The sequence below is a fragment of the Musa acuminata genome, chromosome BXJ3-6, assembly GCF_036884655.1.
Source record: "Musa acuminata AAA Group cultivar baxijiao chromosome BXJ3-6, Cavendish_Baxijiao_AAA, whole genome shotgun sequence".
In the NCBI taxonomy this organism is placed as follows: domain Eukaryota; kingdom Viridiplantae; phylum Streptophyta; class Magnoliopsida; order Zingiberales; family Musaceae; genus Musa; species Musa acuminata.
Genome location: NC_088354.1, coordinates 760866 through 778907, shown reverse-complemented (window position 1 = coordinate 778907; position 18042 = coordinate 760866). Strand labels below are relative to the sequence as shown.

The following is an 18042-nucleotide window of genomic DNA, read 5'->3' as shown; positions in this document are numbered from 1 at the left end:
GAGGATTGTTGGAAGAAGTCAAAGAAAGATATTTCGAACCAAAATCACATGTATACTGTTGTTTATCATCATTCTTCTTCTTCTTCTTCTTGGTGTTCTCTTGTGGCTTATCATCAGGGAGATGTGACATCAAGAAGGCTACATAAATATAAACATCATTAATCAGGTGAGTTAAAGAGGGGTTGACTGTTGACGCTGTGATCATGCTATCATCATAATTATCTCATTTGTGCTGAAGAAAAAGTTGAAAGATGATTTCAAATTATTTAGGTAACTATTAAAGCTTATAAATAGATAATCTAAGAGGCGAAACTTAATTACAAATATTTTGATTAAGTGATCGATAATCTCAAAAGTTTAAACTGTTAGGTTCCGAATAAGCCCAAATAAATAGTGCAAATTAAATAAGGGGAAAGGATTACAAAAGTATCGATTAAAGATACTTTAATTAAGTGTTCTGATAATAGCGAAAGCTTAAGTTGTCAATATATTTATAAATGTTAAGAGTAATAAATATGCAATGGCAGTTTTGTCATTTAACGCGTAGTTCCCCCGATGGCCATCTTCTCTTTCCCAAAACCAGTCATCCTTAATTTGCTGAAAGAGATCATCTCAGAGAGGCAGAGAGAGAAGGATCGAGCAGTTTCTTCCCCTTCAACATACTATAATCATTTACAACCTCTCTCTCTGTCTCTCTCTCTCTCTCTCTCTCTCTCTATCTGTCAAACATGAGCAATCCCACCACCAACCTCAACCTCATGTTAATTCTCAAACTCTTCCTGATCACTTTGCCCACCAAAGGCAATTGCTGCCCCTAAATTTCCCTACTTCGGTTGCCACCAATCATTCCTCATCACTTCGCTTGCATGCAGGAGGAGTGTCGGCCGACGTCGAACTGCACCCGGTCATGGAGTACTACACGACGGCCACCCCGATCCAGCATCGACAAGCGGCGGCGGCCCGCGAGCTGACGCCGTTCCAGCTCTGCCTGGATTGCCGGTGCTGCGCCGCCAACAACGCCAGCAACTGCTCCACCATGCCCTGCTGCTTCGGCATCGATTGCAATCTCCCCGACAAGCCCTTCGGCGTCTGCGCCTTCGTGCCCAAGACCTGCAACTGCACCTCCTGCCAGTGACTGCTCCCGCATGGCCGTGCAAGGTAGACACACAAAACTCAAACAGTGGTTGATACTGGATATGAAGTTAGATTTAGAATATAAATGGTTTGATTTGGAGTACTTGTTCTTCTTCTTCTTCTTCTTCTTGTTGTTGTATTACTTCTTTGAATCTATTTGCTGTTATTACCATTGGCTTGTTTTCACTTTGTTCTGGTTGGCAAGTGAATCACGAGGAAAGTGTCTATAGCTGCTTGCTTGAGATTCTTGTCCTATGGAGCAATTATTCAGTCTGAGACCCGTACTTCATGTGCTGTCCATTGTTACATGATTTAGAAAAAGAGAGAGAGAGAGAGAGAGAGAGAGAGAGATTCTTCTGTAAAACCTTAGTTCTACTCTTTTATATATATCTTGAGATTTCAGCTCAGATGATCCATTAGAACAAAGTTGTGGCTGCAGATCTCACCCTTCCATCTTCCATAGATCTCAAACACTGGGAGTTTTCATCTTAGATATTGCATCAGAACAAAATTATGCCTGTGGGACCTCTCACTCTTCCTTCTTCCTTAGATCTCAAACACTAGGAGAATGTGTCGTACTACTACTCTTTGGTGCTTGATAGGATACCTCTTAGAAGTATGTAATATATTGTGGAAGCACTTGCAACCACTTGGCAGTGGAAAACAAGGCACAGTGAGTACAGTCAAAGAAGATATTTTGCGCCACTGCTCTGAGATTGTGGTTGTTGTTCTGCACCTAAACGTTGTTCTATATTGTACCCTTGTCTTATTCTACTGTCATCAGCTAACTCTCATCTTCTGAAGAAGATGGCGAAAGACTCATCCTGTTTTCAATTTACTTACTGTGAAAAGAAGATGGAAAACATGATCCAGAAATTGTGCAGGAAGAGGCTGCTGGGTAATAAGAGTCTTTTGAGCCTGGATACAAAGTTGTGATCCAAATATTGGATTACATGGAGATTGTTAGGGCTTTCATTCCATTAACCATGTCAATTACTATACTCTCTCTGTCTCTCTGTGAAGAAACACATTCTGTGGGTAACAACAAAATGCCTTATGATGATTATAGTTCTGTCAGGACATGACAGAGGGTGTCCTTTTGGATATGGCCAAAATAGTTTTTGAATGTAAGCTTTGGAATCTTTTGTTAGAACAAAAGTGAAAATTACACATATTTAATCAAAATAAGAACAGGAATTAAATAAATTGGAAAAAGAATCCAAAAGTGTAATTATTGTCCAAAATCTAAGTTGCACAGAATATTTAATTGAAATATAAAATGATGTAATTTCTTTTGCCTTGATGACCCAAAACTAAGATTGTAAGCCTCAATTTATAGGCCTTCTATTTGTAATCATTTTGGGGAAAAAAAAAAGAACAACCACAAAGAAAATGAAAAATATCAAAGTGGTTATAATATTAAAAGAACAGTTGAAATGACTAAAACTATTTAATTGAATCAAAAGAAAACAATACAATAAATGTTATCTTTATTATTCCCATTGAGTCAAATAATACAATTTATTTTGAATTTACTTGATTATGAAGTTTTATTCTAGAAATCATTATTCCCATTAACTTTTTCACAATATCTAATCTTTTAATTCAACATCTAATCCCTTCGGTATGATGTGCAAATCTCTAGCATAAAGTCTGATCTTAGACATGTCGATCAATCCTTCGACTCGACGTTTAATTTTTGACATAATATTTGACTCTCCTGCTTCGACAATTGACCCTTCAATTGTTGAGTACATGAACAAAGTATTTTCTATGTCACTTATTTTAAAAGTGTATTAATCCTATAAACTTATCAATTGATTTTATCATCAAGATTTAAAACTCAACAATAACAATATCTAATAATTTAAAACAATTAAAAGAAGATATTATTAAAAAGATAAAAATTATTAAGAAATTTGGTTATAATTATTCCAGTTCCAACATCCACTCCTTTTACAATTAAGTTATAATTTTTTGAAATCCTTGCTAAGTATCTCTCTTTCCTTATTAAGTTTTGACCAATCAAAGAGATAAAGAATTTGACCTTAAAATCGAATGTTATCTTTATCCGTTATCCTTTCCAAATAATAATAACTCCTAAATTCCTATATATTTTTTTCTTAAAATTTTGACTTCGGTATTAGAGATCCCTATCAAGCACATCTATACTGTTTGTTTATCTTTAATCAAATCAAAATGTAATGATTAGACACATTGTTTCCTTCAATTTATAGATTCTTTCTGACATATACACTATTGTAATTATGGCACCCACTCTATTAGTTCCTTATCTTATTGTACCGGATGATAAGAAAACAAAATTATCATCTTAAAAGAGTTGGGAATAGAGAATATATTGACGTATACGATAGTGATATAATCCAATCATCTCGTATATGTTAAAGACTCGATCAACACTCGTCGAAGGTATGCGACCACTCGAATCCATTATCCGGAGGCTGAACAACGCGAAGAAGAAATATAGGTAAAGCCACAACATCGTTATCTTCTTGAAATAAGCAATCAATCACCTCGGAGAGCGCATATCAGAATTCCATGGACAAAAGAGACAACTCGGAGCCATGCTCCTTCAAGATCCTTGTGCTTGAGAATTGGATGGCCACGGATGTTTGGACAATTAGGATGGAATTGTTCGGAAAATAAAAGTTAATCTAATATTCATTAGCATCAGGAAGAGATAGTACGAGGAGGTGCATGAGAAATGAAAGATCAATAGATCATCTAAATATAAATATGTGTGAACTAAATACATGACAATGAAAATGATATTCGAAATGTGATTCATATCTCTTACTTACAGGATAAATGGTGTTGTGTACGCAAAGATATTATAATTTATCGGAAAAAATTATCAGATTAATTGCTAAGAAAAGTCCCTTATTTTAGACTTTTTTCGATTGTTACCTCTTTTTTTTTCTCAAAAATAATACCATAATTTTTTTATAATTTTAAAATACCTCTTAAAGGAAGAGCCAAAAAGACTTTCGCCCTTTGCATCGGACCGGCCCATAAGATTATTGGGCCGTCCATTAGATCAACTGATCTAATTATATTGTTTTAAAGTAGGGTTATAATAGTTTTGACACTGTAAGCCTATACAGAAACATTGTCTTTTTTTTTTTTTGCAAGAATTCACCCAAGAATATTTTCTTATATCCACCAAATTCTCTCTTTCTTTGTCTCTCTTTTCAGCGATCTTTCGGTCTCCAGTTGGAATATTTGATTGAAACATGTAACTCGATATTAATTCAATGTCATTATTTTTATTCTTGTATTTTTTTCACGCCATGATAGCAGTCGATGACGGATGGAGATTAAAACCTTGCTACTAAAATACAGAATCCTCTTCCTTTTAGATTTGAGCCCCAGGTAGAATGTGAAGGGTGGAGAGAGTAAACCAAAGCATGCATTGCATTTGTGTTTGCAGGCCTTGAGACTTGCAGACATGCAGTTGTCAGCTTACATTTTGGACGTTGTTGTTCGGAAGACAACAACAGCAGCTCACTGCATCCTCAGCACGCTAATCCAAATCCAAAAGCATCACAAGAGCATGTCCTTTTCCTGCTCATTCTTTTCACAGTGGTGGACTGCAAGTCTGGGAAGATTAAGAAGAAATCAAAGTGGTTGTTGGTATCAAGTTGCCTGCTGTCTCCATTGTTTAAGCTGCAAGGTTTCCTGGAATCCACAGGAAGAGACTCTGGTGTTGAACAGCCACAAGCATGAGCACGGCATTTCTCCTAATTGCTTGTTAAGCTTTTGTCTCGCTGTCGGTTTTTCTTCTATTATACTCTAATGCTGGCCTAATTACATGGACTTGGATGACTGGTTTGTTCAGTGAGTACAAAAGAGATGAGCTGATGAAAGATTTGATTGCTTAGTTTAATCTCACTAACTTTCCCTATACATTGAACTTGGAAGAAACTTGGCAAATTTTATCTAAAACTCCAATGATGCTAAGTCCAAATTACATAAAGAAAAAGGTCGATCTAACATTGCAGGCAGCAAAAATCCTAGTACACTTTTAAGTATTAGATCACCATTAATAACATAAACAATGTTTCTAACCGGCATTGAATCTTCCCACCACACCTGTGTTTCCTAATTGTAATTTGGCATGTTTAATGAGAAAAAAATAATCTGTATTTGTTCTCTATGAAAGTCTATGGAAGATATGTAAAGTTCCATCTTCATTTCTCTTGTATGTCATCGCCTGTTACCTCTTTCTCCATTCCACCTTACCTTTGCTTCCTCTTCTCTCGTATCTATTTGGTCTCCTTCCTCGGGAAATTTCTTTCTGCAAAGCTACGACAGAGATGGATAAAAATGGGTTAATGACAATAAAAGAAAGGAAAAGATAGGGCAAGACCAAAAACAAATGTAAAAGAGCACAGGAACAAGGTTATTTTAGGTATTTCAAGATTTAAATTAAAAAAAATCTAAACATATCATAATTAAGCAGATATAATGGGTTTAATATATGCAGGAATCTAACAACAAATACATAATACCCCATTTATATAGATACATACGAATATTTGCATAGTTACAGAAGTAGACATGAAATTTTCACTTTTAAAAGCATACAAATATAATTGCCCCTAAAATATATGCAGCTCAGGTGGATGAGGAAAAACTTCAAGAAATAATGTTCTCTAAGGGCCTTAATTAAAAAGATACCATGTGGATGATAAAAATGATATTAAATGAAGCTGTACTACAATTGGGTGCAATGACCACTTCTCCCACAATTATATCACATTAGAAGAGGTACTCTAAAAGCATGATTCTGAAATAGATATGTCACGAGGCTTGATTCTGAGCAAACTCTTCTTTTAGCTGTTCTCCATCAGCATAATCTTAGTTGTTCAGAAATATAACTTTACCAAGAGCTACTTATATTTTGCTTTTTATAGCTCTAGGGAAGGAGGCCATACATAATAAATACTTTCTAGAGGCAACCAAATAAGATGGCATCTCTGTCAGTCATGCAAGTGTTGTGAGAAAACAAAGCCTAATGATCTGTAAGCTTGTCTTATCTGTCATCTGTAAGTTGCCTCTGCTTTCATGGAAGCCAACGAAGTTTGTGACATTTGCAAATTCCCATAGTCCCACCTCGGCAGCTGTCAATTACCTTGTAGGCCCTGGAAGAGATCATCACAGAATTTGATAGATTTCCACAATTTACCTTTCTACCAACCTACATTTCTACTTGAACAATTTAAATGCTATTCCTCTCAAAATATGCCATGTTATGAAACCAATTATATTTGTTGATTTCTATTTTGTTTAAACAATTTGTAACCAAGAATGAAGAGCAAATGTCTACCATCAACTTTGTAAAGCATCATCTGTTAGAAAAGAAATAGAATTTAGACATAATCATGATTTTCATGGTTAATGAAGTCAGTTATGTTTATATGAAACAACTTTTAGAGTTTACATGTTTCAAATTCAGTCATGTTTCCAAAAGAACAAATGTGTCCATGCTGTCAGCAGTTAAGAACATAACAAGGAATATAAGTCACCTTTTTTGCAAATTTAACTGGTATTCCCTTTGGAACTACCAGATATTATATACAGTATTGATTTGTGAATTATGCCATCAAAGTACCATTTTGTGGAAAGGATAATTGAACATTTGCCTTTTCTGCTCACATGAACATAGCCTCCAGTTCACCACAACATGAAAACAGAGGGTGGTTGGATTCACAATATACCAAAGTACCATGCTTTCCCCTTGCGGCCTATTAGAAATACTACTAGAATCTCAATCCCTGCAGCATTGTCCTACTCTGCATGATAATGACATGTTAGCTCTGGCATTACAGAGTTCAAATCCTATGTAACGCTAAAAAATATATTCATATTAATTCTAAAAAGTGTTATAACCATAAAAGGGTACCTCATCTTTTGTCCATCAAGTAGTGATATCCCTTCACTACTTCCTCACTCCATACTTCCAAGCCTACATATATAATAAGCCCATAAGAGAAGTTCCTTTACAGCCTTTCTCTCCACCCCGCTATTGCTGAAAAATGTCTCGGGTTCATCCTTCACTGAGAAAGATTGATGATGAAGAGCTTGCAACAGTGACAAACTATCCATCAGTGTGGACAGTTTGGAAGAAGTCAAGCATGGCTTTCCATGGAACAGATGGATTCTCAATTTATGATAACAAGGGAAGATTAGCCTTTCGGGTCGACAATTATTCAAGGAAGCACAAGTGCTTTGAAGGAGAGCTCCTGCTCATGGATGGAAATGGGAAGGCAGTGATGGCTCTGAGGCCTCAGGTAGGGAACAAAGATCTGGTTTCTTCTATCTTCTGTATTGCTTTTCTCTGGTTATAGGATGGTAGTGGTTAAGAAAAAAGCTTACAATTGTGCAACATGGAAGTCAGGCATGTCTCTAGTGCTAAAGAGAACCATTCTTAACAAAGAGAGAAGGTTGGCTATGTGATAACCAATCAACGGCAGCAGCCTACATGAAATTATCCTATTAAACATAGTAAATTGACATATATAGAACCTTGCCAAATCATTATTGGATTACAATTCATATTTGGTTGACATAAATCTCTGCTTGATGCCTAATCAGCTAGACAAATTTGGACCCCAAGATGGATAGGATATCCATCCATTTTATTATTTGTTTTTTTTTCTGATTTTGTCTTTGTATCAACCAAAGCTCAGCCAAATCATCTAGTCCTCTAAAATGTCTTAAGTTCACATGTAAAGGTGATACATATCAGAGATCTCATGGGAAATCCAGTTTAAAAATAAATAATCAGCTTAAATAAATAAATAAACAAGCCAGTAGATGCAGATTTTCAATTTCCTTTGCTATCAGTGATCACCTATGAGCCATTTTATCTACATTTATCCATAAAAAAATTCATATAAAATCCTGTTGATATTCTTGTTTAAAAATATAAAGAAAAGGTGCATCCATGGTTGATCCAGAAGTTATTTTGTTTAGTTTATCTTTGGTACTTTAGAAGGATATTTGTAAATGTAATAAGTTTGCACATCACAACTTATGGATCTCTATTTTACGTACCTTGATTGCCCAAGGAGAAAAAAACCAAACCAAAATGAAAGAAAAGATGAAATTTGAGCTTGATTAAAGATTATATCCAAAGAGTAAAGGCATGATTGAAGATTATATCAACAAGAAAGTCAAAATCAATCATATAATTCTAAAAGTAAAAAATTATTTAACACACAAATTTAGAAAAGTATCTTTACCGAAGATAAAAGGAAGATTGATTACTCTTGATCCAGGGGATATAATTTTCTTAGTTGTATTTTATCTTATCCTGTTAGTTTTTCTTCTTTCTATTTTTCTTGTAATTGGGGTCTATAAAACAGGAAAGGTTTATAATAACAAACATGGTTAAATAAATAAAATTTCTTTTATCCACAATATGTGTGAGTAGCATTATGCTACATCCATAATAATACTTTTTAGAACGATGTATGAAACACATTTAGTGTGATGCAGAATACTACCTCACATGAGATACCTTGGGATCAAATTGATTTCGGATATTATCCTAGATATTAACCTTTGCTTCTCCTTTCTCTATCACTTTATCAAATCCTAGAAAAAAAAGATTTCATAATCAGCTAAAAGCAAAAACTAAAATGATAAGTGGCCAAAAGGTAAATAAGTTTACAATTAAAGGTATTTGTACCTAAATCAGATCTTTTTTTGCCTTGCTTTTATGTACTTAGAATTGATCTAAAGAAGCCTTACCTTTTAAGCAAAAACAATTCTACTCTTAAGTCGCTATCATACGATATGACTGGTTAACAAAAGAAATATCCATGGACACCAAACCTGGTGAACATTGTACATTGCAATCAAATACCATAATATATTGTTAAAATTAAGCTAATAGTGTTACTATCTAATAAAATATTTTTTTCTAGTTCACTGACTAGCTTAGAGGCAAATAAAACACTTCAATTTGTACCAGAATGAAAATCCATTCAGTAGCAAAATTCATATGTACATCCCAACTAAATTATATCTATATGCAACTTGTCATTGTTATTTTGTAGCGGTGTGACTTATCATAATTATAACTGCATCAAACATCTGAACATTTACACAATTTAATTTTACCTTATCAGCAGACTGGTTCCAGGAATCAATATGGGAAATAATTGGCAATTCAAAAGGCTCTAAGTAGAAACCATATTCTTTATGCAGGTAACTAAAAGCAAGGATGGCATCATGATACTGAAATATGCCTCAAAAAATGAATTAGTTAATGTAAATTTTTAAAGAGAATGCTACAGCTTTCTCAATCATTATTTCTTACTAAGCCTAGCACATATCGAGCAGATCTTGAGCATGCATGACAGATGGAGCGGATTCAAAGGCGAAGATGACTTGAGAACAAGTTACAAAACTCATGTGTTCTCCATGAGAAGGAGGTCAATCCTTCAAAGTTGTGAGGAGGCAGAGGTATTCATGGACACTCCAGATGACCAATCACCAGTGCCCAGTTTCAGAACTGAAGGCTGCTTCAAAAGAAGAAATTGCAAGATCCTGGACAGCAAGGGAGAGGAAGTGGCACAAATAAGCCCCAAGAAGGTGAACAAGTCAGTCACATTGAGTGATGATGTGTTCAACTTGATCATTCAGCCAGCCATGGATACTGAGCTCGTGATGGCTTTTCTGGTGATCATGGACCGCATCTGCTAGAAGCTTTTAATCATTTTACATGCTTTTTAAGTCAGAAGGATATCTAATTTCATACCTGAAATAGCTAATTGCTCTTTGTGGTAGATATGAGTGTGCAAGTGGGATCACAATGAAATCCTCAAAACACATTAAGTGCACTCACAAAGTGCAACTGCTTTAAAGGACAATCCATATTCAATAATATTAGAAGAATCTTACAACTAACAGTTACAGATGTTGTCCAAACCTCGGTTGTCAGAAGTGGAAACAGGCAGCATGATTTGAGTATATAAATGTAGGAACTGCCTGAAAAGAGTACACAGATAAACTAAATACATATAGCTTAAACTTTTAAATATAGGGATTTCACTTGATAATAATCTGTTTAGTCTCTTGTATTTTCTATTTTCTTCTTTCTACTCTTTATCTTTTTCTCTTCCCCTTTATTCTTTTTCTCTCCTCCCTTTTTCTCAATCTTGAGTAACTAGTTTTCCAGTCATGAAAACAATTACTCTATTTGCAGGGGTAAGACTATGTATATTAACCATCTGTCCTGTATTGGTAGGGGTCCAATGCAGTAGATTAATCCTTCTACTTAAGTGCTAATAAGCGTGGATTAGGAAACTCATGTTTGTTATATTTTTGGTGGAACTTTTTAATGTTATATACAAACTAAATATCACAAAAAAGTGTACAGGTTAAAGTATAGGACAAACATTCTAAACTAATTTTGACCTATGGATTAGTTAAAAAAACTTTTTTGTTAACCTTGTCTTTAAGTTAGTAACAAAAAAGGTGCATCAAAAGGGATTCTAACAGAAGTATACATCTCAAGCAAAAGCAATTAAAAAAACTGAGATTGCAATATATTTCAAAGAGAAATTTTACAGATCTCGACTTACTGTTGTAATGTCCCAACTAACCCAGATAAACATAAAATTTTAATTAGAATCCTACTTATAATCAAGCTCTGTCCTTCAAAGTTATTGATTTTCATATTTACCCCTCTAAATTTAAGTTTATTATTTAGATAGCTACAACACTCAAAAGCTTGAAGCCATGTTGTTCGAATTGATATCCATTAGTTGAACATTAGCATAAAGATTTTAGAACTCCCAAGTCACACTGATACCCATCAGATTGGGTGGCTCCTCTACGAGCCTCTTCTTTGTTGTAGTGTTTGCCAGCTCCAAATAACTCTCTTTCAATATTAGAGATAATCCTTCAAATATTAATTAGTCTTTCAAGATCAAAGTGTGTGACGAGATGGGAAGAGAAAAGGAAAGGCAAAGCCTAATGCATTGAAGGGGAAGAAAATGATAATTCAGGTCTTAGAAACAAGTTATCTACTAGTGACAACGGCTAGTGATAGTTAACCAATCTTTATTGGATCAATGTTAATGGGAGTGACATAAGTAAAGTAACTAAACATTCGAAGGATGCATATGCTATATGAAAATTTGTAGAGGCAAGTATAATATTTCCAAAGTTCAAAAGGCTAGATAGGTAACAGTACCTTTTTGAAAAAGGGTTAGCCCTATAGACATTTCGGAAACGGGAAATCCACCAAACACATGAGAAGCCTAAAAGAAATGTAAAAGATCTACGGGACATTCAAAGGAGTAGGTTTTTTATGCTGGAAGGAACAAATACAAACAATCGAGTGCAAGAATCATGCAACAAGCAGGTCTAGAAGTTTCTCTGGTTCAAATTAAGTCAGAACTCGGTCGCTCCAAAAATTATCGACATGTATAAGTTTCAATCACACGATCGTTTGATAACATCTGAAGCTACCGCACAGAGACCAAGAAAGGAAGAAGGCGAATACCGGGCGGGAAGAGAGGCTTCGGATTCGCCACGGAGGCGAGTCGATCGTGCTCGGGCCGAAGCTATGCCTTCATGTGGACCAACTGCGCGGATTGGAAGAGACGAAAGCGAGGTCGAAGCGCGACGCCGCCGAGTCCGCCCTGCGCAAGACCGTCGGATTCTCTGAGCCCTGGGAGAGCCCCTCTCTTGGCCCGGCGGAAGGAAGCCGTCGAGTAGATGACCCGACCCGATTCCTTTCGGGTTTCGACCCGACCCGCTAAGTGACGATGGCTCGGTGAGCATTCAGTTTTAGACAATCGAAGGTGGTTTTAATTTTGGTGATTTATGATCCGACCCGATTCAATTCAGATGTGGATCCGACTCTCTAAATTTTAATTGGGGTGTATGTTTTTATACTTGAAAGACTCGAACACTTGTTAATTTATGTCCATTAATACTTTTCTTATCATAACATGAAACTAAACTCCAATCTTACTATTCTCTTATTTATCACATATGTCTACCATTCAGGCATATATACATATAATTTATCATTTTTATGTATTTATGTGATAAATATTAATTAGGCATATATATATATATATATATATACATAGAAATAACTTTCGATAAGGATTAAACAGAAATAAGAATGATCGAATGAATAAGTCTCTTCCTATTAGTCGGAAGAAAAGGAGGAATATAAATTGTTTGATACTTCTTTTTTTATATAATTCATGTTGATTTTAAGCGTAAAATTTTCTTCAATTATTTGATATAGTCCTTAAAATATTTATTTCTCTTCTAAGGGAAGAAAAGAAAAGATATCATTCATGGAAATAAAAAAATGGACATTGTATATTAGTTATTAAAATCATAATTTAATTAATAATGGTTAAGGAGAGTTTGTGGAATAGAGATAAACCGAATTGACATGCATAAATATTTGGAGGGATATACAAAATAGACCATTTGGGGAAAAAAAAAATCAAATGGTTCTTGATCTGTCGTATAAGGATTTGAAGGGATAAATATAAAAATCATTAATATTCAAGGCATATATACATATAATTTATCACATAAATATGTGTGTAGATTAAATATCCTGAAGATCATTAGTGTTAGATTTCTCACTAATGATAACATAATATGATTTAACCTAATAATAACATAAATTAGCCCATAGATCATCTTTAAAAAATTAACTCATTTACTATATCTTCAAAACTTTTGGTATATTGTCCATTCTTCCGGTACTTTATCTAACTTTTGGCATATCGTTTGATCCTTCAACATATTAATTTCTCCATGACATCTGATCTTCTAACATGGTTTCTGATCTATCTAGCATGATATCCGAACCTAAGTTTATCCTTATCGATTAATCCTTTGGTTCAATGTCCAATTTCCGACATAATATTTCCAACACAATATGCAACTCTCGTACTTAAATTTAGTTGTTCTCTGATTTTATGATTAAAGTATTTTCTTATATCACTTATCTTAAAAAATATATTAGTCTAATAAATTTATTAGTTGATTTCATCATCAAAATTTGAGATTCAACACAAGGATCTAATGAACATAGACACAATCAAATGACTCAAAAACATGTTTGCCTATCTGACCAAAGTCGTCCTGCTTAAGAAGCGATTGCTCTAGTGGTGGTGTCATCCTCATATTGAAGGCACTTAGTTTTTTTTTAGGGTATTCGTAGTTCTTATGCCCAACACAATCGTAGAGAAGTAAATCGTGAAAAGTTTCCATTACAATAATACTTGCAAGATCTTTTTCTCTAGTTGATCGATTCACACCCCTTATTTTAAAGTTTGAGACAAATCGATCTCCAACAAGCTTTGATGAACTGTCTTCTCACAAAGGTCAATGAGTGTTTATCAATTTTGTGGGATCGATCATAAAACAACTAAAAAAATAATTTTACTATCTCAATTTCAAAAGGTAAACTCCGATAATTAAACTCACACAAGGGTTGACAGAAAATTCTCGAGAAAGGATCGAAAATGAGGTCTCCACAAAATCATATGCATAGTTTCACTACAAATCGACCACTACCTTTGCATTAGAATATTCAAGATATTAATATCGGAAACAAAATGGAAAAAGATAGAACCGTTGACCTTTGTACTACTCAAATGTCACATGGGTTTTTATAGTTCTCTTTCTCTCTAGTTGATCCATTCACACCCTCTATTTCAAAGGTTGAGACAAATCGATCTCCAAACAAACTCTGATGAACTGTTTCATCTCAAAGGTCAATGAATGTTCATGAATCTTGAGGGATCGACTAATAAATGAAATAATTTAAAAATAAATTTACGATCTCAATTTCAAAAGGTAAACTCGATAATTAAATCCACACAAGGGTTGGCAGAAAATTCTCAAGAAAGGATTGGACATGAGGTCTCCACAAAATCATATGCATAGTTTCACTACAAATCGACCACTACCCTTGCATTAGAACATTCAAGATATCAATATCGGAAACAAAATGGAAAAAGATAGAACCGTTGACCTTTGTACTACTCAAATGTCACGTGGGTTTTCATAATTCTCTTTTTCTCTAGTTGACCGATTCATATTCTCTATTTCAAAGGACGAGACAAATCGATCTCCAAACAAACTCTGATGAACTATTTCATCTCAAAGGTCAATGAGTGTTCATGAATCTTGAGGGATCGACTAATAAGTGAAATAATTTAAAAAATAAATTTACGATCTTAATTTCAAAAGGTAAACTCGATAATTAAACCCTCACAAGGGTTGATAAAAAATTCTCAACAAAAGGATTAGAAATGAGGTCTTCAAAATCATATGCATAATTTCGTTACAAATCGACCATAATTCTTGCATAAGAACCTTCGAGATATTAATATCGAAAATAAAATAAAATAAAAGATAGAATCGCCGACCTTTGTACTGCTGAAACGTGAAAGATAGAACCGCTGACCTTTGTACTGCTGAAATGTCACGTGGGCTTTCAAAGCCTAATCCCCTTTGTGTTGTTGCTTTCAGCACTATGAATCCAGTGTCTCCTTTTTTCCTCCCACTACTCTTCTGTGGTATCCACACACCTTTAGATGGCAACATCAATTGCTTTCCATATGAATCAGAGAAACTGAGAATGAACAGCTAATCTACAAAGAGCAAACCAAAACCAAAACCAAATTAGATATGTCAGACAAGTTGAGACCACACACAAAGAATTAGATATCTGTCTCCATCCATTGTTAATAAGAGTACTACTTGAATACAACAATCTCTTGAATGCTAATCAAATATATATTAATCTTTATCGGGGGAGAAGAACTCGATGCTAAAAGAAAATTTTAAAGAATCAATAATAATAATAAGAAAATTCGACATAAGACACATCTATCAAGAAAAATAAATTCATAAAAAATATGAGAATAATCAAATAAAAAAAATAAATTTCTCTCTAGTTATCCCAAACCAATTAGATGTTAAGATAAAACAACATCTAATTCACAAAGAATTCTTGTCACACTTAAATTCCTAATTCTCTAAGGCTATTTGAATCATATTAGAACGTCTAAAATAATACTTTTTAACCTTATTTCACTCTTTTTTTTACAAACTTTAACCTTGATATCATATTGAGAATTATCTAGTCGATCATATTTTTATTCAAACTAGTCATTTTAATGTACATGAGATTGGATATTAATTCAAATGGAAAACTTAAATTTGTATACCACCCGTCTCTTTCAATCCTCAGCATCCTATTTTGACTCTTCATCTCATATTTTTTTAGACTTGAAAATGGAGGAATGAACACGTAATCAGTAGCAAGCTTGCTGGTCTTTGTTCTACTGTTTTTGTTGACCATGCGACTGCCCCCTGAGAAGGTAGTGTGCCCATCTCCATGCCCGTTTCTTGCCATCTTATTAGAGAACCAAATTTGTGTTTGATTAGGAACACTCTTTAAGGCTTTGTCCAAAAGGATCACTCTCATTGCCAATGTGATGTATACCACATTGTTTAGCATGTAGTTTTGTCCCCTCAGTGGAAGATGTCCGATGTGATATGTTGCCAACCTTCTATGGCTTCAAGACAATTGGCATTCATTATACTTAACTTTCTGTAGCTATTTTTTAGGACAAGATGGGATAACATGTCCTCGAGATCTATTTGTTGGCTTTGGTTTAATTGTGTACAATGAAAACTATGTGCTTAATTACATATAATTTTTTCATTTCAAATTATAATACTATCATATGATCTCTTGTATGATAATTTAACTATGAACTTGTTAAATATGCTTAAAGCTCAACTGTTATAATAACATATCCAACTAATATTATAAACCAACTCAAGTTTTCTATTATCCTCCATACATAATCTAATTAGACTTTTCAACACCAATTTATTTTAGTTTACTTTTAATTATCTTATCCTCCATACATAAAAATATTGAACATAAGACTTTTGCCTGTTTTGGGTCGTCCAAATACATATATCCCATAACTTGAGGCGCAAAAACACATTGAAAACTAATTTTCTATTGCCGACATGCTTAGAAATCGAAGCACATCTCACCCGACTGCACTCGGTTTGACTATTATTATGGTGGAGATTATGCCACATATAATGAATGACATGCTTGCAAAATGGCCCAAAAATATCTGTGATCGTTGCATTGTTTGTCAACAACACAATCTTGACTCACTTTAGGAGGAAGATTGTCCAATTAATTTCCTCTCAAAGAAATCAGTGATATATAAGCCTTGAGATCAATCCTTTGAGCTCCATGATATTCAAATTATTAGATTTTAAATCTTATTCATAGTTAAATTAAGACATTATATTTAATCCGTATGCAAAAATAATTTGTTTCAATAAATATATCATAATTCCATGGCTAAAGAGGAATGCCTCAACCGTTGTTGTGACTCGCTAACGCCGCCAAGCCGTCCAAAGACCGGTGCGTATTCTAACTCATTCGGTCGATTTCAACCGTCCACGTGTCCTTTCACATCTCCGTAAATAACGTAATTATGTTGACTTAATCAGCTGTGTAATGGTAATTAACACAGCCAGCATTAATTATAGCCCCCCTTTGACGTAAACTCCCCCAACCCATTGCATGCGCACGCAAATATTATTCTGATATAGGGGTATTTTCGTCCATGTGTCGTCTATATATATGAGCTCCCCTCCCTGCCGTCGCCAAGTACACAGCGAGCCGGAGAACCCCCACCGACGTGGTGCATGATATGATGACGAAGGTCCACCCGAGCGCCGCAGCCTGTTGCGCCACCGGCGAGGACGTCGGCCGGAACGGTTTCGGTGCTTCGGTGCTGACGGTGTGGCGGAAGTCGCTGCTGTTCAGCTGCAGGGGGTTCACGGTGTTTGATGCCGAGGGAAGCTTGGTCTTCCGAGTCGACACCTACGGGTCTGGGAGTACGGGGGAGGTCGTGCTCATGGACGCTGCGGGAAAGCCACTGCTAACCCTCCGGCGAAAGGTACGCAGGAAGAGCTCGTTGGCGCAAATATATTACTGATTTAACTCGGTAAGGACGGATCGGTGACTCGCCCTGGTTTTTGAGTGCAGAAGCTGAGTCTTGGGGAGAAGTGGCTGGTTTACGACGGCGAGGATGCCGTCAACCCTCTCTGCTCCGTCAAGAAGCACGTGAGCCTTTTGCATTCCAGGGCGCTCGCTCACGTGACACCGTGCCGCCGCGGCGGGGGCGGCGCATACGGCTACGAGGTGGAGGGATCGTACGCGCGGCGGAGCTGCGCCGTGTACGATCGGCGGCGGCGGAGGGTGGCGGAGATCCGGGAGAAGGAACCTGTGGGAGGCGTGGCGTTCGGGGGCGACGTGTTCCGCCTCGTGGTCCAGTCCGATCTCGACACGCGTCTCGCCATGGCCATCGTCATCGTCCTTGATTACATGTTCAGATAAGAATCAACAGCTGAGATCTTAAGATGGAATGGAGGCCATTGCATGATTTGATGATGCATGCCAGCCAATTCAGAAGATATTTTCTCTTTCAATCTCTTTTTTTTTCTTTTCCCAAAGATGGAGCCTTTTTATCTAGCCATGGTTTTCTTTTATTATCAAACCATGAACTACTAAAAGGCAAGAAAAAAAAATTGGTGTAAACAATTCCATTTCCAATGAAAGATTATTTGGGATGGGCAAAGTTTGATGACAAATTAAAATTCAACAATGTGGCAAAGAAAAAAACTCATAAAAGCAACACTAATCTTTTCCAAACAAATTTTTTCTTTATTTTTTGTTTTGTTTTGTTGAGTACTTATTTTTCATTAGGAATGTATGATTTATAATCTTAACATGATTTAACTGAAATAATTAATTTGGTCGCGATATAAAATAAAACTCTG

General features: G+C 35.4%; 3 protein-coding genes and 1 long non-coding RNA gene across 10 annotated transcripts; 3 read left to right on the top strand and 1 right to left on the bottom strand.

The window, feature by feature from the left end:
- The first annotated feature begins 579 nt into the window (after positions 1–579).
- On the top strand, positions 580–1320 carry LOC103971061 (uncharacterized). The gene is made up of 2 exons (XM_009385004.3): positions 580–801; positions 873–1320. Exons 1-2 carry the CDS (start codon positions 729–731, stop codon positions 1133–1135), a joined length of 336 nt encoding a protein of 111 aa, XP_009383279.2. The 5' UTR covers positions 580–728; the 3' UTR covers positions 1136–1320.
- A 3807-nt stretch (positions 1321–5127) lies between these two features.
- Positions 5128–11944, bottom strand: LOC103971060 (uncharacterized). 7 transcript variants are annotated; one of them, XR_010496927.1, is made up of 4 exons: positions 11678–11944; positions 8914–8997; positions 6684–8757; positions 5128–6299 (listed from the first exon to the last, which is right to left on the bottom strand). It is a non-coding gene; the product is annotated as an uncharacterized LOC103971060 (long non-coding RNA). The 7 variants fall into 7 exon arrangements; XR_010496925.1 differs by lacking the exon at positions 8914–8997 and having other exon boundaries at positions 6684–6950; positions 7061–8757; positions 11678–11943; XR_010496929.1 differs by lacking the exon at positions 8914–8997 and having other exon boundaries at positions 5128–5460; positions 6093–6299; positions 11678–11942.
- Positions 7194–10037, top strand: LOC135639408 (protein LURP-one-related 12-like). The gene is made up of 2 exons (XM_065153151.1): positions 7194–7448; positions 9508–10037. Exons 1-2 carry the CDS (start codon positions 7194–7196, stop codon positions 9868–9870), a joined length of 618 nt encoding a protein of 205 aa, XP_065009223.1. The 3' UTR covers positions 9871–10037.
- A 4927-nt stretch (positions 11945–16871) lies between the features above and the next one.
- Positions 16872–17832, top strand: LOC135640274 (protein LURP-one-related 8-like). Its single transcript, XM_065154567.1, has 2 exons — positions 16872–17159; positions 17249–17832. Exons 1-2 carry the CDS (start codon positions 16911–16913, stop codon positions 17597–17599), a joined length of 600 nt encoding a protein of 199 aa, XP_065010639.1. The 5' UTR covers positions 16872–16910; the 3' UTR covers positions 17600–17832.
- The last annotated feature ends 210 nt before the right edge of the window (positions 17833–18042 follow it).

Excerpts from the sequence above, each read along its gene's own strand:
- LOC103971061 (XM_009385004.3), top strand. The coding sequence starts at position 729 with ATGAGCAATCCCACCACCAACCTCAACCTCATGTTAATTCTCAAACTC. Across the intron at positions 802-872 it reads GATCACTTTGCCCACCAAAG|GAGGAGTGTCGGCCGACGTC; the intron begins GCAATTGCTGCC and ends GCTTGCATGCAG.
- LOC135639408 (XM_065153151.1), top strand. The coding sequence starts at position 7,194 with ATGTCTCGGGTTCATCCTTCACTGAGAAAGATTGATGATGAAGAGCTT. Across the intron at positions 7,449-9,507 it reads TGATGGCTCTGAGGCCTCAG|ATCTTGAGCATGCATGACAG; the intron begins GTAGGGAACAAA and ends CATATCGAGCAG.
- LOC135640274 (XM_065154567.1), top strand. The coding sequence starts at position 16,911 with ATGATGACGAAGGTCCACCCGAGCGCCGCAGCCTGTTGCGCCACCGGC. Across the intron at positions 17,160-17,248 it reads TGCTAACCCTCCGGCGAAAG|AAGCTGAGTCTTGGGGAGAA; the intron begins GTACGCAGGAAG and ends TTTTGAGTGCAG.